This window comes from Athene cunicularia, assembly GCF_003259725.1.
Source record: "Athene cunicularia isolate RWA chromosome 2 unlocalized genomic scaffold, athCun1 chr2_part1, whole genome shotgun sequence".
Taxonomy (NCBI): domain Eukaryota; kingdom Metazoa; phylum Chordata; class Aves; order Strigiformes; family Strigidae; genus Athene; species Athene cunicularia.
In genome coordinates, this window is record NW_020799095.1 from 96,614,266 (window position 1) to 96,635,188 (window position 20,923).

A 20,923-nucleotide genomic window follows, 5' to 3' on the forward strand; every position below is an offset into this window, starting at 1 on the left:
GGGGTGCCCCCAGCCGCGGCTGGTTTTGGTCTTGCAGTCCCGGGGGTTGGGTTAACTGACCTGCGGCCGCTGGTGGCCGGTGAGGACGGTCGGCTCCGAGGCGCCCGGGGCGGAATGCCCGCTGGGAGCCCCGCGCCCTCCTCCTGGCTGCTTTCGCAAACTCTGGGGCCGTTTTTTTCTGGCGTGAAAAATGTCGGCCGCGAGTCTCTAAGAGTTGTAATCGCTTAAGGGCCGTAGTTAAGTTATGCTCCTTAGGGTGTGCCTCTCCTGAGACACTAGTTCTGCGCATGTCTGGACTTTTTAGAGCCCTTAAAGTGGCTGTACAAATGTCTTTTAGTCTAATAAATGTTTTGCGCGGGTTTTGGTTGACTCGGTTGTAGCACGTGACAAATACAAGCAAAGGGCTGGCTTCCCTCCGTAGAAGAATCTCAAAACTGAGACATCTGACTTTTTTTTTTTTTTTTGGCTCCTCTTACCTTTCACTGGCAAAACTATGTTTTCTTGCTCAACTTGAGTTTTCAGCACTTTTTCTCTGACATTTAGTATAGACTAGCTTTGGAGGCCTCTGAATCCATAGGAGGAAGTGGCTGGCTGAACGAGACGCAACTCTCTTGGTAAAGTTACATAGAGTTATGGTTCTCATTAGTAATCTGCTTCTGGTAATTAACCATGGGAGATATCTAGAAGTCGTAAGAGTTTTTGTTAAGGATTTTAAGTCAAATGTCAGGTGTTACAAACTAGGTGTTTAGCCTCATTTATGCCCATTAATGAAACTCCTTCTACAGGGTGGCCTAAAAGAAAATGTTCATTTGGACAGTAGTCCATGAAGCATGCTAGAATTACTTACCAAAACTGATTCTCGAACTGAAAGTGTTCCTCAATTTACCTAAACCCCAAGGCATTACTGCTGTTACAAGTATAAGCGTAACATGATTTGCCAAGGTTTTGCTACTGTAGAGAGAAATAGGGAACAGATTCCTCATTTGGAACATGTCTTGCCACCTGTGCCACTAGCTTATATGAGTTGCAGCTGCCTCTGTGTGGGAAATGCATGCACAGAGGATAATGTGTCCCCATCATTCATCTCCTCCTATGGGATTGACAGCAGGTGTTTGTCTCCTTTTCTGTTCAAGGACTGTTTAAGGTAAAAGGGGTATGATTGGCCTGTGTGGCAGCATTATTGAATTGCACTTGCAGCTTGAGAAGTGTTTCTGTTAGGGAGGGGAAAAAAATAATTTGATGATTTAGGTACGTGGATATCAGGTGGTGTGCACTTGGCAAAAACCAAGCAGGCAAATTCAGACTGTTAAAAAGCATGTAAGGAATGTCAGAGCTTAAAGATTTGTCTAGCATGACTGCTTACAGATCTACTTCACAGACTATAGCAGCTGATAAGAAAAAGTTTGATCTGGTTTTGTTTTCTAAGAGGATCTGTGTAATTCTCCTGCTGTAGATGATCTTTTCTATAGATCAACTGACCTAGCTCTGTGTATGTACTTATAGGCAACACTAAGAAACTGAAGTGTGTTTTTGCAATTCAGGGAATTCTTGATGTCCTGTTAGATAACAGCCCTCAGTTTGCATCTTGACACATTTCTGGATCTGTAGGGAGTTCTGAGTGACCTTGAAGATAAGGCCACAACAAATTCGATGACAAAAGCAGGAAGAGCAGCGATTTTTAAAATGTAGAACTGTTAGTTGAATCCATAGCATTCCTTGCAATCAGTTAGTTTTGCAAACTGGGAAAAAGATTCAACATAGTTCTTGTTGGTGTTGATAGACTGTGAACCTAGATAGTTGAAGCTGACTACTGCTAAACTTACAGGACTTTTTCTTAATTTTTAAGTCTAGGATCATGATACCTCTAAAACCCACAGATTATTCTTCATGTCCCTGCTGTTTTAATAAACTTACAGTAAGTGTAGAAAGTTATTATTCATTTAAAAAATCTTTATGATCTATTGTAATGATACCTTTTCTAAATTCAGTTGGCTTTGAAGCGATTAACCCCCACAGGTGTATTAAGTCCAGCATACTTTGTTCATAAGTCAAGAATGTATCACTTCAAACTCAGCAAAACTATGGTTTAACCAGGTGTTAGTAGCCCAGATTGGTGTACTTAGTTATGTCAGTCCTCACACCTTTCTCATCTGTTTTAGTAAGCAGTTCAGGCACTTTCTCTTTTAAGGCACTGGGATTGTACAATAGGACTTTACCTGGGTTGGTGTCTAGGCAGTGCAAATAGCAATGATCTGTGTTCTCGTGAACTCTTGGCTTTCCTCTAAACAGCTCAAATCCTTTCTATCCTAGTGCCTTTCATCAGACAGTTGTCCCTGCATTATCTTCAAACTAGCTACCTGTTGTATGAGTCAGCAAAAAGTGAACATTTTTTTTGTTGTTTCCAGACATGGCACTGCTCCTTCTAAACAAAGACATCTGAATGGTAGAACTAGGTCTCATTCTGTGCACATCAGAAAATGAAAGTTCCACTTAGCCAGGCTCTAAATTTTAATTCCATGGATCTACTATTTGATCTTGTCCAAAAACTGACCTTGACTATGTTGTAACAGTTCTTATATAAACAAAACAAGAAGTTGTGTGGCTGTGGTTGTGGCTTTGTAGAATGTTGTAGCAGATGATCCCCTGCAGCTCTCTAGAACTTGTGTAGTCGGTCCTTGCAGAGTGGGATAAGGGAAGGGAGTGGGGGTTAATACAGTCTGGTGCTCATGAACAAATTATAAAACTCAGCAGTAGTTTTTTCAAAGGGATGGATTTTTTTGGTTTCCGAATAAAAATATGTGAGTGGCTTTACAGCATTTCTGTCTCTTCCAAACATGGCTGGTGGAAGACTTGAATAGAATGTGAGGGCACTTACCTTTTAGCTGTAATAATGGTAGTGCTTAGCCCCAATATGTGTCAGTCAGTTAAATATTTGCTTTTAATATTTTGTGGATATAAAAGTTGATTTTGCTGATTTTAAAATTAGATGGCATCTTTTGCTCCCTGCTGCTTCAGGCCATAGAACAGTACTTTCTGACAGAGGGATGTTTCTGTGCTGAAACGCAAGCCTTGGGCCTTGTTGATACATCTCATCGAATGCAGTGTGCTTTCAAAGGTTGCAGTGTTGCAGTCACAGCAATCTGAATCTCAATCTGAATACAACAATGTAGTAAATCTACAGTAATGTAGTAAATCCGCTATTTCAGACTGAGTGGGAGCACTATTACTGAAGTCCCATCAGAGTTCCTTCTGATGTAAAGAAACAGCTATGTGAGTCTGATGCTCTTTCAAAAACTTGTGGATGGTGTCATTTTGTTGTTTGCATGGTTGGCAACATTAGCAATCATGTCCTCTATGCAAAAGATGCTGTGTAAGGCATTAATTGAATAATGGGCAAGAAAGTTTATCCACTTGGGTGTCAAGACCTTAATAAAAATTCTTCTTTCGTAAGAACAGTTTGCATTCATTTGTAGAGATGTGGGGAATAGCATTTACTAAAAATTAGATGAAGAGTGTGGTTTTGAGCATGTGTGTATTCTGTAAATGTTATGATCAGCCTCTTCACACGTAATTTTTCAAGATATTCTGATTGATACTACACATATTTCCCCATATGGACAAGTTTGAATTCACAACAGAGAATTCAACACTTACTTTGAATATTTAGAAAAGATTTATACTGGAAGTGAATGTCTGCCAACACTAATTCTAGTGAAAGATGAACGTTCTGTATTTTTTGCCGGGAAAAATGACAGCTTTTCAGTGTTTGAAAATGTGAAATAAATGTGGTGAGAGAGTTAAAGGAAAAAAAAAAAAACCTTGAACCTAATGGCTTCCACTGTGAATTCTGTTCTTATTGAAGCTGTGGGTTTTTTTCCAGTTTGGGGTTGCCTTTCATTTCTTCCTACTTTGCTTCTAATTGTAAGGCCTCAGGGGTTTTCCTTGAGCATGTTTTTTGAAGCACTTTGGGCCCAGTTGATGTGTTAAAGACTTGTTACTTGGTGGGAGTTGTTGTTTTAAGTGTTTTGTAAAATTGCTACATAGTATAAGTTGCATTTAAAATGTTATTACAGTCAATACTGGAGGGAAGAGACACAGAACAATGAGACGACCTGTGAAGATCCAAGGTGGCAAAAATCTTTTTTATCAAGGCTAGTAAAGAAACCATTTTGGTAGTCACAGTGCAAGATGAGGCAGAAGGCTGTACAAAGTTGACGCCAAGATCTGAGTTTAAGCGTATTCCTAATAAATTACTTTTATAAGTAGTCAGGAGAAAGTATTTAAATACCCAAGCTCTTACTCTGTGGTTTGGTCAAACACGCTGAACTTTATTTGGATTAGCACCATTTGTTTTAGTGAAAGCCACAGTATCTGCAGTGTGTCTCCAGTTGTTTTATTAGACCTTTCAGGAATAAATATTTTATTATAACTCCAAGAGCTGTTTAAAGTAAATGTTATAATCTAAATTTTGTATGTCAGTGAAGTCCTGAGTGACCAGAAAGAAAATGAATTAACAAATGAGCTTGGATACTAGAATCCAAATTATGAATAGCAGAAAGTCTTGAGCAAGATGGAGTTCAGTTTTGTCTGCAATCTATTGACTGCTGTTAATGGCTCTGTTAGTGAAAAGAGATGTTCACTGCAGCTCTGCACTCTAAAGAGAGGTAGCAGAACTTCATAAAATAAATATCTGAACATAGAGCTAATAGTCATGTTTCTAATGCCTTCCAATATATGTTAAAATGTAGAGTCAAGAACTCTTGTTATGCTCAGTGGAAGTTGAAAGAGGCAAGGAATTGACCAAACAAACTATTGAGAACTCCTAAGAGATTTTCAAACAATATTTCAGACAATCTTAGAAAATGGATCTGTGTATTTATTTGTGTTTTACCATTTAACCCCTCACCAGTTAAGTCATGGGGTTTTTTTTCTGAAGGAGTTCAAAGCTATATGCAAGATACTGCTGACAGGAGACTTGCTTATGTGAATTATCTTTTGCAGCCCTTTTTAGTTATTTAGTAGAAACTTCCCACAGCACCACCACATACACACACACACACCACACACACTTCCATGTTAAAGGGCCCTCTGGTTGAAAAGTTGACAGAAAAACACAAGTGTTTTGAGGGGAGCAAACTGATGATACATTGGGAGATACAATGACAAAAAAGGCTATTGGGGGTTGTTTGGAAAAGTTATTACATAGTGGAATAGAAAGGAGAGAGAATTAGATACTATTTTGATCATTAGCTAAAAGTGAAAGGTAATGTGCAGAAGGGCAAAATAATAAGCAGGTGAGTACAGTACCTGCTTTGAACTAACAAAGGGCTTTTTAGCATAGGTGATTATGCTTGGTTTTAAGCTTAATGTTTAAAAGCATAACTTCAACTTGCTTATTGCAAACGTGTCTATAGAGTGACAAATGGACAAAAATCAAATCAGATAGCACTTTAAAAGGCAGGTTTTTTTCCCCTTCCTTTGACATGTGCCTGTTATTTTTGGGGGCTCTGGAAATAACATAGAAGATGATCCAGCAAATTTACACTTAGAAGGAATTGTGGAGAGTAAAGACCTTTTGTAGTATTAGTGTAAGAGGTGTACTTATGTAAAAATTCAGTAGAGGGCAGAATTAAACTTCTGAATGAAGGAACATAGCGTAGCTGTACAGTACTGCAAAGCAGGAAAACAAAGTTAAATGATGGATGAGCACCAGTTATTAAAAACATAGTTCTGAAGAGCACAAAGCACTACAAATGATTGTGATACTTTTTTATTGAGGAATTAAGGAGAAAACATCTACACTTTTATATAATGCTTATCTGTGTGCAAGCTTAAGATCTAATGCCTTCCAACGTAAAGGAAAATGGGGATACCACTGTCATTGATCGGATGCAGATCAGCTGTTAAACCTCCTTTGTAGCATTCCAGATCTATAACTCAACACATGGGCATTGCATTAGGTGTTTCTGCTTTATTTTCCTTCTAAATCCAATGTTCAAACTCTATCAACATCTGCAAGAATACTTTTTGTTGTGCTCTCATACTTAAGTATCAGAAAATTGTAGTAGTGACGATTGCAGTGTAAAAACCCTATGGGGGCTCATTCTGTTTTCTAGGTTTCTCTAAGTTTGTTTTAGCATGAACCAGAGTAGTTTAAATAAAATAAGGGTAAAAAAATTGTTGGTTTGTCTCCACTTATGAGTATTGAACCTCTGTATTAGGATCAATTTTAAAATTACAGCATTTATTAAGTGAAGATATTATATGAGACTAGACATGATGGAGGTGGGATGGGGCTAATGTTTTAGGGTAGTTTGTCTACAAGAGCTTCGTTTGTTTTAACATCATGATTTTTTTACCAAGGTTTTAATAAATTTCACCATGACTTATTTTGCATTCCTCCTTGTAACTTAAAATGTGTTGGTTTTTTTTAGGCGGCCCTAAATGGTAGACAAGATTAGAGAGCTAGTGATGCCCAAACTTCAAATTATAACCAAGTTTCTTAGTTTAGAATGAATAACAGATTGCATTGGGAACACTGCAAAAGTAGTAAAGGTCAAAATACAAATTCTAAATGCTTGTTATTGCTCTCTAAAAATACTAATACAAAGAATAAAAAGACCCTATACACTGCCCTTTTCTCATCCATGGATAGTGACTGCATCATATGCTGAACCATTGCAGTTACTAAGAGGTTTATACTTATATTTTACATCGAGTTTAGGAAAAACAATGATGCTTTGCATGTATTGCACTATTATTACAATGATCTTAAAATGTATTCCCAGTTTTTTAGGCAGCCCATATATGTTTTCTGTTCAGTTGTATTTTTCTTGTTTTGATTTATTAGCTTGGCAAGATGATTTTTTTAATATACTGTCAATAAATTCTTGAAAATAACAAGTTCAATCTGAAACCAAGCTTTGATTATTTTTTTTAATAAATTATGTTTAATAAAAATACAAGCAGTACAGTGGGATTTTTCATTAAAGCGAGCTGTTTGGATGAGATCTATGTACATTTTCTTTTTTTATGCAGTCTGAAAGGTGAGCTGGAAAGGATTTCTGAAACCTTGGTTTGTGTCCTTTCAAAATTCTTCTGTATATACAACAGTTATCAAAGTTTTCTTGATTTTACACTAAAAATGGCAAAAATGCAGATTAATTCTCTGGTTTCATAGAAAGGTGCCTTGGGAGTAAAAAATGCTCATGGATTTTCATTAGGAACTTTCCTGTGGTATAATTAATGTTCTTTTTTTTTTAAATGGTAACAGAACATGTAAAAGTGCTTTATATTCATCCATATTTACATATTGTGTCCAGAGTGCTTCTGGTAGAACTAAGAAAATAAAACAATGTAGTCTACATATACTATACCCACAGTTCCCTCAGAGGCTTTCTGACCTCTTTTGTAGAAGAACTTACACTAAAGTTTTTGCCATCTTATATCCACCCTCATTCTTGTCTTTTAATTTTTCTGGTAGCTTAAACATAACTAACAGGGTAACTTTTTATACAAGTTATCCTGATGAAAGTTTCATCTGACAGCATCTCTGGTATGATTCCTCTTTCCTCCAACAGGAGATATCCACAGCAGCCTTTGCTGTACCTATTTTGGCCTGGCTTGTTACTTCTGTGTTTTACAATGATCGCCTGTTGGTTTTCTTTGCAAAAAATGTTAGCACACATCTAAAACCATGAATTTGTGGTAGATACAGAGACCAACTCTGATGTTAAAAGAACCTGAACTTTTGTTGTCCTCAGGAACAAAAGTAAGTCTAATCTCTACTTCCTAGTAATCACTGGAAGGGAAAGGTTTAGCAGAGCAAATGCAAGAGATAAGGTGCTCCTGCAGTACATCAGGTCTGTGCCAAAGCTGATCTCAATTATAACGAAAGTTTGCTAAATAAAACCCATCACACTGAAATGGGAAGCTCTACACTCTTCCTCAAGAGGCCACTAGAGCACTCCCTTTACATCAGAGGGCTTGTTTAACAGCTTGCCATGAGACAGACGTGCCTTCAGGAACTAAATGAATGTCTGACCAGGAGTATGTCCTGAACAGTCAAGATCTCTTCAGCTCAGTTTACAGCCTGCTGGAGATACTACTAAATAGTTAGCCAGAATATGACAGCACTGAGGAGGAGACCTCATCCTGAAAGTGTTTGTATATTGTTTCATAGTTTGTCCTACTGGTATGTGTTCGGTCACTGACTACATGGGATTATTACAGCAGAGAACAGCAATGTTTGTCCTCAGACATCTCTCTCTTTTTTGTTTGTTTTATTGTGGCATTTTTAAGAGAAAGCTAATGTAGAAACTTAAGATGCTTTAAAATGCCTTCTGACCCCCACCCCCCACAAAATTCTCATGCCACAGACGAGCTGCTTTTCCACCTTGGTATCTGAAGCATCTAGATTCTGTCCTTTTTTGTACCTTTGAAGCATCGTGCCAATGGCATGAAAAAAATACTTTAAAATGAAGAAACAACTTTTGGAAAGTCACTAGGTGCAATTGTGGATAACATGTAGGTTACTTTCCTGACTTCCTTAGAATCTGAGTGGTTTTAACAACCTGAAGTTACAGGGGCAATTGTATGGCTTGCATAACTCCATCAATTTCTTTAAATATTATACTTGGAGAATAAAATCATATCTCAAATCCTCAGACATGCACTTTCTCCTGTCTGAGTGCACAGGGTACTAGGAACTTCCTTTCGCTAACTGCATCTTAAAGGGCAGATTTCTCTGTATTCATCTGGTACTTTAGAGGGATGAAACAACTACAGGTTTGTATTTCTTTGGACCTCCAACCACATTTATTGTGTACTTTGAGTTGTCTGTCCTGTTTTAAGATTTGTTTGCAATGTTGAGCCAAGTAATTAAAATATTACAATTGAGCAGCTGCACGCATCACCCCCTTAACAATATTAATTTCTTTAAAATTAATTTACAAAGTGTATGCTATTTTAATCTGTCATTCATTTGCCTTTCCTACATCCTGCTGTAACCATTGTAATACTTGCCTCGTTTAGTCTTGTAGTGCTGCTGGATAGTAGCATAATCCTCAATTTACTGATACTTTAAAAGTCTCTCCTTTGTTCATTTAGATAAGTAAAATAAAGCACATACCTATGAAACACAGTAGCATCATTGGGAAAATGCCACCCTTGTTTTGAAAAAAAATGGTTTATACTCACAAATATAAGCACTATCATACCTAAGCATCTAGCAAAAAGCTTTTTTTAAAGTGGAGAAGCAAAAAGTAAGCTGTCTCACAGCTAGAACCATACTATCATCTGTGCTTACAGTGCTCAGGACCTTTTCAGGATCTACCCTAGATGGTTATAAAACCTTTGCTTCGACCAGTCAGCACCTTGCCACCATGGAGAAAAACCCTTTAGTTAATGAGTTCCAAGTCTATCGGGGGATATAGGGACAACCAGGCATGGCAAGTTTTATCAGTGGGCCTGGTAGTTCCCCTTCTTTAAAGCAATCAAAGACATTCTATTTTTGTCTTACATGGTGCACTTAATTCTGTGAGCAGAGGCCTTGAAACTCATTTACTAATCACTGCTCTGTTAGCTACTGACTGATGCATGTTGAACACAGTAGCGAGCTGTTGCTTCTTCAGGTCAAGGAAAACTCTCACCCCCAGAAGCCATTTCCTACCCCAATGTTTTGGGGCCTTTGCAATGAATCAGAGGTGTGGTACCATGTTACTTTTGTGCTGTTAGTAGGTGCTGGACAGCAAAACCTACAACAGTGTTCTGAGAAATGCTAGTATATATACTCTCTATAGAATGGGAAAATACAGAAATACTTTTTCAATTTCATCTTGCTTCTGTACAGAATGGTCTCCTTCCAAGGCTGTTGGAATGCAGAGTCCCGTTAGTAACATTAATGAACCAAAATCAGAGTGCTAAGCATGGTTTCCCCCATGCTGTGTAGTGGCAATCTTCAAAGCTTGTTTGAAATAGGTATTTTTCAATAGGGTACCATCCACTGAAAACAGATGAACAGCAGAAGTCTGGCTCAAGAGCTCCCAAATTTCTGTGGAAGGATACATATCCTTTGCTGAGTCTGTTGGCTGGATACTGTGAAAATCTACTTAGAGCAGATGCTCAGTGTTGTGTACATTTAGTGAGAGGGAAAAACAGTCCTCTGTGGAGAGTGTTATCCCTCAGGAAAGGAGTGTGCAAGCAATGTAGTTGTTGTCTTCCAGTTTGTTGTTGTTATTTCAATAAATCAGTAAGGTAGCTGGCATATGACAGATTGCCATCTTAACACTTGAGTTTTGCTGAGTGTTTTCACTACTTTTTGCAATTGCATTTGGATCTAAGAAGTCAGCAAGAATCTCTGTTTCTCATAAAACTAGAGATGCTACAAGCAGTTGCTATGTCCAGTGAATTCTTACAGAGGACTGACTTGTTGAGAGGCAGTACCTGTAGCTGATCTACTGCTCTGTAAGCAGCAGCAATTCTTGGCTCCCACTGAGTTCATAACTCGGCAGGAGTGAGTAACTGCTTGCTTACATAGACATGAGAGTCCCGTATTCCCTTGTTGATGCAATACCTCCTGTTACTATGAGTTCAACAAAAGCAGGTGTCTGTGCTTCACATGCAAGGTAGAGGTTGTCAGGGAGTTTGAAATCATTCCTCCAATCTTTTCCCCACATCAAACACTGTAATTCTAGTAATTGCAATTAATTCAAGCACAATAATGACATAAAAATACTTAGAAAATATATAGGCAGCAATGTTGCAACAGATGCATTTGGGTTATGAAACTTTTCTCTCTTGGAAGCAAACAGTAATTCACAGCTGAGGAACTTCTAAGTAACACAGAAAGTCTCCCATTAGTGTGCCAGTATCCAGAGAATTTACACCAGTAGCTTCTTCAGAAAGCAAGGTTTTAGGCTGACCAAAAATCTTGCTAATATTAGTTTGCTGTGATGGTTGTTTCTCTAAATGCTTCTTTCTTTTTTTTTTTTTTTTTTCCCCCCTACTTTAGCAGAGTCATCAATATGTTTAAGACATATATTTGAAAGGTGTCTAACTAGTGGAAGAGTTGTGACTCTTTGAAGATCCAAACCCTGTAATTATACTTTTTGTGTTGCATATCTGGAAAGTAATAAAGGGTATGTATGGTCGCTTCTTTTTTTAAACTTCAGCTTGTGTTATGAAGTATTGACGATGAAGCATTTTCAGCAACCTAGACAAATTTACTACCAAAACACCTGACGGAAATATATCTAAGGTAGATATAGGGAAGGGGAAGCAGACATGAGGGTGACAGTCAAGTTTCAATTAAACTTGAATGATTTCTCGTTTGGATCAAGAATTATTATGATAATAAAAAACATAAAGGCATCAGAAAAATTTGGAAGTTGTAATATAACTGACTTAACTGTCATTTGTTACATAAACTCAATTAGTGGCACTTTTTGGAGGGAATCAAAAATAGTTCTGTAACTTGCAGTCATTGTATAAAGGAAAGACATTAGTATTTAATTCACTAGTTCAAAGAATGCTTTTTTTTCAGAAATAAATGACTTCTTGATCACTATACATGCTAAGCAAAATTCCTAACTTCTTTTGTGGGGAATCTCTCTGGTTCTTTTGAACTTTCAGGAGTAACTTGAGTAACTTAAGTATTAAAAATCATAAAGTTAACTGGGTTAACAACAGTTTTAAAATATTCTTTGCATTGTAATATTTTGGAAATGGCAGTTCAGTTTTGCTCCTGTTAACACGTGACGTTCAACAATACCATCCCTCCTAGCAGATGTATACTGGCAGGCTGTTAGTTCTGAGTTTGTTACTATTAAGGTTATTGATTATTAATAATTGTTATCATTGGAGTTTTTACTATATGAACTTTTCGTTCAAGATAGTACATGAAAAATTATACCAAAACTAAAAATGTATTGACACCAAAAATTAATTTTAATTGCACTTCAGTAAGTTCATGCTACATTTATGTAGGCTCAAAGTATCACTCAAACTATCAGTTGCTACTGGAAATGACATTTCAAGGGTAACTTTTCAATAACTGTACCAGATTATGCAGATAAAGGCAGTAGATAGCACTAAACATTTTAAAAGGTTTTTAGAGAATAGAATGAGCATTTTAGCTGTGAGGAACACAGCGTGTTAAGTAAAGAGTCCGTTTTAGTTCAGAATGCTAAAGTGATATCTAAAATTATTTGCTTAATTCTAGAAGGTAGTAATTTCTGCAAAGCAAGATAAGGAAAACCATTTAAAGTAGAAAAATAGCAATTAAATTTTGAGAATTTCAAGTGGCATTGGAGCAAACAAATCAGATTATTGAAATGCAATTTGTTCACTCTTTTCTTGTTTCCTCTCTATAGAAACCTCAGCTACACTTCATCAAAATGCAGCGGAGTCTATTACATACTGCATCTCAAGTGGCACATGGGACATGTTTGGGGTTTCCTCGCACTAGTATCTTTCAGTGCTTAAAAGGACAATCAGCATTGTGTAATGTTGAATGCAAAGTGATTTTGGCAGTGGACCCTCCTAAACGATGTCTTCATGCAGGTGCAGCACACTTTGCCTCAAAGAAAAGTGCTTTTTCATCACAGCCAGCAGACGCTCCTCACAAAGTACCAGAAGAGAGAAATCCTTTGACTTCAGCCACTGATACACACAAGCAGAGCCCTGTAGAGTCAGATTCTTCAGATCCTGATCCATTACAAGACAAATCAATTAGTCTTGTTCAGAGATTCAAGAAAACTTTTAAACAGTATGGAAAAGTCATGATTCCAGTGCATCTTCTGACTTCCACTGTATGGTTTGGATCCTTTTACTATGCAGCCATGAAGTAAGTTGATAGTTTGTTGCAGTGCCCAATACTGTTGTTGAACTGAGAGTGACTTTCACAAGTGAAAGGACATATAAATTACTATTACATGTTAAAAAGTGCCTCTACGTAACAGGGAAATGAGGCTATATTTTTATCTGAAGCATAAGATTATCCAAATTATATAGGATTCATGAATTCATGATTCATACATACCATGGTACACAGCAATAACTGTGTTATAAGATATATTGCTAACATTTGGAGGAATGCTCATCTCCCCAAAATATTCATGAATGTAAACAACATTGTGAGAGGTTACTCATAATTTCAAGGTAGAGAGAGGGATTTGAAATCCTGATAATTAATTGCTAGGTGACATCTTTATAGACCTGTTGATTTTTGCCAGTGGACTTGAGGGATATTTCATCACTTCCCCCTGCTTCATCCCCAGTCCTCCCTCATCACTGGACTTCGATACTGTTTACCTCTGAGCTCCTCACAAGCCATGTGTATCTTTTTTAATTTCTGTTTATTGTCTTTCCTGCCTTCCACTGAACATTGCTACTGTAGACCAGATCTTTTAATTGGAAATTATATATCTGTGTGGCTAAAAAAAAGTTAAATTAAGTATTCTAATTTTAGTTTCTTTCAGCTATAGCATGTGCCAGATAATGGCATTTATTAGAAAGAAGCTACTATATCAGCTAGGAGCTGTTAGTTCAGATGAAAGAGGTTTATGGATCTAAAAGATTAAGATCTATCTGCAAATCGTTTGCTAAATACGAGTAAATTATTATCTCTGGATTGCTAGTGTTGTATATTTAGTAATAGCATGACACAATGACAGTTCATGGTGGCAAGAATGGGGCTTTGACACCAGAATGACTTACCGCACGTTTGTTTGTTTTAGTTACTCTAACCAGCTGGCATAATTGCCCTTTCTAGGAGCTATAGATCCAAATGTCATTCTAAATTTAGCTCATGTCAGAGGAATAAAGGTCTTGAGTTATAAAAATATTTTACTTTAGACAAATTCAAGTCGATGCTTACTCCAGACATTACAGATTGAGTGAAGATTACTTTTCTTGAAACACTTAAGTTAGCTGCTAAAATAGGTATTTGTCAGATGAAAACAACTGAAATATTTTACTAGAAACTAATTCTAACAAAGCTTCAGTTTGTCATGCCACAGGAGCAGCAGCCCCTTGAAGTGGAAAAATGACTTTCAGAATGACTGCTTGTGATATAGGACTAAAAATGGTAGTTTATGAAATAACAGTTAATGCTGTCTTTCAGATCTTACTAGGTCTACATTTTCTACTTTGGGGATAGGTGTTCAGATTGTAGGTTCTAGTAACATGGTAAATTACTGCCTGTTATTTTTCCCAATACTGAAATAATCACATGTACAGAAGAATGCTTAAAATATTAGGTAGAAATCAATAAGTATACTACTAATATAACATCTCTAAATATTGGAAAGTTGGGTCTTCTATAACTGCATGTAGTGTTCTACTGTAATGTGAAGATGGGCACTTTGTTTTTTTTTCTTTGGTGCTGATGTTAGCTTCCCTGGTTTTCAAATAGAAAGAAATTGTGATAGGAGCTCCCTCCACCCATCCTGGCACCTTATATTGGTAAAGTAGAACAACATGGGCACAAACCCCTGAATATAATATGTTGCTTACTTTTCTTTTGCCACATTCCATTTGTTTGATATATTTAAAGTGAATGGAGGACACTGAAGTACTGATGCTTCTGGGCATGCTGCAGATTAGTCTGAAATTTTTAAAAGTAGTTGTTTTAGGGAAACGAGAACATGAAGTTGAACCTGCACAACCGGAGCCTGAGTAGCTGTCTTACCACCATTCATCTACTTGCCTCCAAACATAATAAACTAGAACACAGGTAAGTTAGTAGCTACTCAGCCCAACAGAGATAATATAAACGGGTCACCTCTTGGAATGCTGAAAAAAACATTAATTTGCCTATATGTGCAGAAATACAAATCCTGTGAGTACTTTGCTTAGATGAAAAACTACTTTGCTATCAAATTAAAGAGTTTGTATAATAAAGAACAAAAATGGTACTGTAAATCACTGTTCAGGTTTCAAATTCCAATTTAGTTGCCAATTGTTTTCTCTGTTACAGAGGAGTGAATGTTGTTCCGTTCCTAGAGTTGATTGGCTTACCAGACAGCATAGTAAACATCCTGAAAAATTCCCAGAGTGGAAATGCACTAACTGCATATGCATTGTATAAAGTAAGTATAATTATAGTTTGTAAATAAGCTCTAGATCTTGCCTGGTGAACCAAACAGGGTTTATTTGTTTATAGCTGAAAGAATTAATGCTGTTTTCTTTCTTTGATAGTTGCACATACTTGAGCATTCATTTTTGTAGTAAAAAGTCATATGCAAGTTGATAGGGGCTCTGTGTTCCTTTAAGGAGTCTATCTGTATTTCTGAAATAACTTATTTGCTGCAGAACTGTTGTCTGCCCTCAGAGATTTAATTACAGTTAAGTTATTCCTCTGTATCCCTGACATAATTAACAGGGATAAAGAGGTAAAGTCTAAACACCTCATGATTTCCAGATAAAAGTACGGTTATTTTTATCCTACAGGATTCACTAATTTGTCTTCCTATCTTAGTCTCTATCACTGTCAAGTACTTTCATTGTCCATTTGAATCTGTTACTTACATTCAGGTGTGGGTCTCTTTTTACTGCTTTATATGCACAGTCCATCTAAGTACTGTATTCACTTTGAATGCCACTTACCTGTTTTGTTTCCAGATATGATGTGCTTCTTAGCTGTTATTTAAAGGGGTTATTTTTCCAAACAAAATGTGGAAGTGCTACTCTTGCCAATTAATCCTGTGCCTAAAAGACCAATAAATAAATGTGGTTAAGTATAAAGATTTTATTATAGCTGGGAGATCGGGTAGTGTTGGAAGAAACTTTCAAGATGTGGAAGCACCCTGAAATAGGTTGAAAAGGGAAGATTGTGCAGGCTTCATCTTTGAAGTTCTGAAAGAACAGGTTAGTCTGTCTAGAATAACAAACCTGGTTTGTTGTGTCTTGGACTAGCTGACCTCCTAAGGTCTCTCTTAGCTCTAGTTTTTTTATGTGCAGGTCCTAGTTTTATACTGAAAGATGTCTATACTCTTGTGAATTTTAGAGTTTAAAGCATATCTTGTATTTCCTCTTTGCTTATATGGCTCAGTGTTCACATACTCTCTGATATGAGTTGCTTAATATTCATCCCACAAGCTGCACGGGGAGGTTTTTTTAAATTGAAGTCTAATGCCTGTGCTGGTTTTGTTAAAAGGATACTTCAAGTAAAAGATATACATTTCTGGGCGTTGCACTGTAAATTGGCTTATTTCCTTATAAACAGATGATCTTTTTAGTATCTGACACTGGCCAAAAAAAATTCTCAATATTGAAAATATCTTTTGCTAGATTATATTGTCCTGTTTTATTAATGTGGTGTATTCTCCTGTGTCTTTTAAGATTGCAACTCCGGCCAGATACACTGTGACTTTGGGAGGAACGTCCATCACTGTTAAATATCTACGTAAGAATGGCTACATGTCCACACCACCACCAGTAAAGGAATATCTGCAAGATAGGATGGAGGAAACAAAGGATAAAATTACGGAGAAGATGGAGGAAACAAAGGATAAAATTACAGAGAAGATGGAAGAGACAAAGGATAAAATTACGGAGAAGATACAGGAAACCAAAGATAAAGTTTCATTTAAAAAGATAAAGGACTAAGAAATGCTTAATTTTTTGATATATCAAACTTGCACTTTAACCCTTTCTGAGGCAGGATATACAAAGTGCACTTCTGAGGTTTTTTCAACCCCTCCCAATCTAGAGACTACAATTGCTCAGTGGATTTAAAAGTCCTGTATATTCACCAAGATTAAAGTTCCTTGGGGGTGGGGTTGTGACAAAATTTGAATTTACAGAAGGAAAAGAGAATCTCAGAAGTTTGTGTGTCCATTGGTAATAGTGTTGACGGATACTCTTCCGTCTTACCCTCGGCCCCTGCCAAAATGAAGATGGTTTCTTCCAAAAGCCACTACTTTATTCTTCCAACATACTGCACAGCCATTATTCCATTAGACTGACTCTTCCATTATATGAAATTAACATTTGTCTACTGGGAAAAGCAACGTATTGTGGTTTTCAGAGTATGTGGACCCAGGCCTGTCTCATCTCTCAACTTGGAGATAGACCATTATCACTGACACTGCACATGAAGGAATCCAAGGATTAGCTACTCAGTCTGAATGAATTATAATGCCTACATTGACTTCAGCTGAGCTGTGGTAGTTTACAGGTTGAGACCTACGACTCTTTCTTGGACAGTGTATATTATCAGAAATCTTGATTGAAAGCTATAAGAAGATGAGTTAATCACAGTAGCCATACTGTCAAGTATACTTTCCTAAAGTTGATTTACAGTAGAAAGTTATTAAATGAAATTAATTATTGTATATTAAAAACTTGGGGGGCTTATTATGTTAAAGTTTACAAAACTGTTCTATTCCATTTTCAGAAGAAAAAAATTCTGAAATAGAAGTTTACTTGAGAAATCGGTGTACTAAGGGGCTTTTTAAACATACAGAAGTCATTAAACCCAAAAGATTCTCCTCCTTTTCAAGAATCCCTCAGACTTCAGTAGAACAACTTAACTAAAATAAGCATAACTTCTGAGACAGTGATCATGGTCTACCAGACTTTTTTTCCCTAGACTTTCTTAACTCAAGCAAATACTTACTCATAGGTGAAGGCTGAAATGCTGTCTCAGTGATGTCATAAAGGACTAAAGTTGAAACTGTTCTATTTGACTAGGCAGGCAAATTTCTCTCATGGTTTTAGTCAAATGTAGGCTAAATTTAAGGGTCTTTTTCCAAATTCCTGTTGCAGATCTCACTTTGTAGCAACTCTCTGCATGTGTATCTTTTTTAAACCAAGGTGTGTTTTTTCAGGGGGATATGGGACAGTTAGACCCTGAGCATTGTTAATTGACTAGAATAAAAGAATACAGCTGATAAAGTATTAACTCTGCCCCACTCATGTTTTCAGTCAAGTCACTGAGGGCCTTTCCATGTCTGAGTTGAACTTCATTAACTTAATTGTGCAGGATTGATTACATACTTACTGCCTCTGTCCACATGTCAATTAGTAACTACAATCTAATGTCTACCTCACAGGGATGCTGTGAGGAATAATCATTGTATATTCAGTGCCCTGACAATGTAAAGTGCCATGTTTCTGATAAATATTATTAAAAAAATAATTCTGTGAATTCTTACACTGTTGAGATGAGCACTACTGTAGGATTGGATAGATTTTTTTTTTTTTTTCTTCTTTCTATTTTAGTGTACATTCTTCTGATGTTGGCATCTGCCCATTTGTATGGACATTGTTTGCCTGTGTCCTGAGGCAGCCTGCAAAGCCCGAAGTCTGCCCCCGTAATATTGCATAGTCTTCCTCTCAGTCTAGGGGCAGATGGGAGAGAACCTTTTGGTGCAGCTCACAAGATTCACCTCTGCACGTGGCAGGGGTCGCACAGGGGCACTTTGGTGTCCTTGGATGGGTCTGTAGCCCCCAGGCATGTTAGAACTTGTTCATTATGCAGACACACCCTTTTGATACTCCTATCCAGTTGGCCTGTGACCGGTTCCAGAGCTCAAGTGATCCCTCACTACCAATGCAAAGTACAAAAGATGTCTCTTAACTATGTGTAGTGGATTGTCCTATGTAATCATTTCTGCAGCTGCAGGAACAGCTTATAGTGGCTATTGTCAAGACCCTCATCTCTCTATTGTTTGGTCAATTTTGCAGCATGAACAACCTTGAAGAGTTTCTGGGACAGCCACATTCTTCACCCAAGATGTCAATTAATAAAGCGTCAGTTATGCCTGTGGATTGATCTACACAAAACGAGAGGGGAAATCTTCAAGACTTCAAAAATCTGACCTGGAGAGCTTCAGTGACAATTAGCAAATGCCTGGTTGTACTGGTGACCTCCTCTCAAGCTGGCCTCATCTGGATCAATGCATTGCCTCATTAGTGCAGAGGCCAGCTGGGGAGTTCCTGGGCCACCCAGAGAATGAACAACGCTAGGCAACAGGGTGCCCAGCGCCTACCAAGCTACACCGCAATTTCAACTGTAGGATAAAGTTGACTTTCATCCTTGTATCTTGCTTATTTCTGTAGCTTTTGCCAGAATACTAGGGTGTGTCGCTCATTACTGAGAGTAAGACCTAGTGTGAGTGTGCATGGCTGGAAACCAGCGTCTGTCCCCCTTTGGTGAGGCAGTGTACCAGGACTGTTCTGAAAGGGGGTGCCTGGGGACAACACAGGGTCTCTTCTTATTGGTGCCCAGCACAGTTGGCACACTTCTGTGAGGCAGAGGTGTCCCTCAAGGTGGTGCAGCATCAGTGGGTGCTCTTGGCAGCACAGAAGGAACTGAGAAGCAGGTGCCACAACCTGGGAAAGCAGTTTGGCCGCAGCACCTAGAGCTGGCATTGAGGCAGCCAGTGAGTGACCTGAGCAAGGGAGTGCCCAGCCGAGCTCCCCAAGTTGTTCCCAGTCCTTGGTGAGTGAAAAGCCCAGGAACATCTTCAGTTGCCTGCTAACCCACCTAGTCAGTGCTAGAGGGGCTGCCTTCTTCCCCTGGCAGCTCATCATCCTCATGGGCAAGGGCTGTCCTTTTACAGACAAAGTTAGAGCCTGAGATGAGTGGCTAGAGCCGGAGTCACATCCCAGGATAGAGCCAGAGCCAAAGTAGCAACCTGGAAAAAAAATGGAGCAGAAGTAGTGGCCCAAGATGGAGCTAAAGATGCAGCCTGTGTAAGGAAGGGCCCAAGCCAAGTGACCACTCAAGCAGGAGTTCAAAGTCATGGCCTGACATGCCAGAGGTGAAGTAGTAGCATGAGCAAGAGGTAGAGGCAAAGCCTGGAGCTAAATTAAGAGCCCAAGATGGGACTGAAGGCAAAAAAATATGCCCGAATGACAACCAGAGCCAAAGGTATGACCAAAACAGGGGCAGGAGCCAAAGTTTCAGCCCAAGCATTGTTTGGAGCAGAAGTCACTGCTGAAGATGGGGCTGGAACCCAAAGAGTAACCTGAGGTGGGGCCAGAGCCAACATTGCTGCCCAAGATTAGGCAGGAGCTGAAGTCTCATCCCAATACCTTGACTTATGTCAAGGCTTGATTTGACACCAGGGTCAAAGCTGCAGCCTGAGCATGGGCCAGAGCCAAAGCTGCTTCCTGATACTGGTCAGGACATGAAGTCACAGCTCAAGATAGCACTGGAGCAGAAGTCAAGTACCAGGCAGGAGCCAGATTAGTCCTGAGAGCCCAAGCAGAGGCTGGAGCTGAAGTCATGGCCCAATATCAGGCTGGAGATGATGTTGCAGATACATGTGTGGCCAGAGCTGAAGTCACAGCCCAAAAGACCTGGACAGACTGGAGCCATGGGCTGAGCCCAACTGGAGGAGATTCAATAAGGCCAAATGCCGGGGGCTGCCCTTGGGCCACAACAACCCCCAGCAGCGCTACAGGCTTGGGGAGCAGTGGCTGGAGAGCTGCCAGTCAGAGAGGGACCTGGGGGGCTTGATTGACAGCCGGCTGAACAGGAGCCAGCAGTGTGCCCAGGTGGCCAAGAAGGCCAATGGCATCCTGGCTTGTGTCAGCAATAGCGTGGCCAGCAGGGACAGGGAAGGGATCTGACCCCTGTACTGGGCACTGGTGAGGCCGCCCCTCGATTCCTGTGTTCAGTTTTGGGCCCCTCACTACAAAAAGGACATTGAATGACTCGAGTGTGTCCAGAGAAGGGCAACGGAGCTGGTGCAGGGTCTGGAGCACAGGTCGTACGGGGAGCGGCTGAGGGAACTGGGGGTGTTTAGTCTGGAGAAGAGGAGGCTGAGGGGAGACCTCATCGCCCTCTACAGCTACCTGAGAGGAGGTTGTGGAGAGCTGGGGATGAGTCTCTTTAACCAAGTAGTAAGTAATAGGACAAGAGGAAATGGCCTCAAGTTGTGCCAGGGAACGTTTAGACTGGCTATTAGGA

General features: G+C 38.9%; 2 protein-coding genes across 2 annotated transcripts in view; one reads left to right on the forward strand and one right to left on the reverse strand.

Annotated features, from left to right (window-relative positions):
• Window positions 1–254, reverse strand: part of RNMT (RNA guanine-7 methyltransferase) — a 23,177-nt gene extending 22,923 nt beyond the window's left edge. The window contains exon 1 of the mRNA XM_026842169.1: window positions 61–254. The gene's annotated coding sequence lies outside the window, so the exon portion shown is untranslated. The remainder of the gene's footprint in view (window positions 1–60) is intronic.
• Window positions 255–10,701: 10,447 nt separating this feature from the next.
• On the forward strand, window positions 10,702–16,698 carry FAM210A (family with sequence similarity 210 member A). Its single transcript, XM_026843504.1, has 4 exons — window positions 10,702–11,138; window positions 12,372–12,844; window positions 14,978–15,089; window positions 16,342–16,698. The coding sequence occupies exons 2-4, from the start codon at window positions 12,396–12,398 to the stop codon at window positions 16,606–16,608; spliced, it is 828 nt and encodes a 275-aa protein (XP_026699305.1). The 5' UTR covers window positions 10,702–11,138; window positions 12,372–12,395; the 3' UTR covers window positions 16,609–16,698.
• The last annotated feature ends 4,225 nt before the right edge of the window (window positions 16,699–20,923 follow it).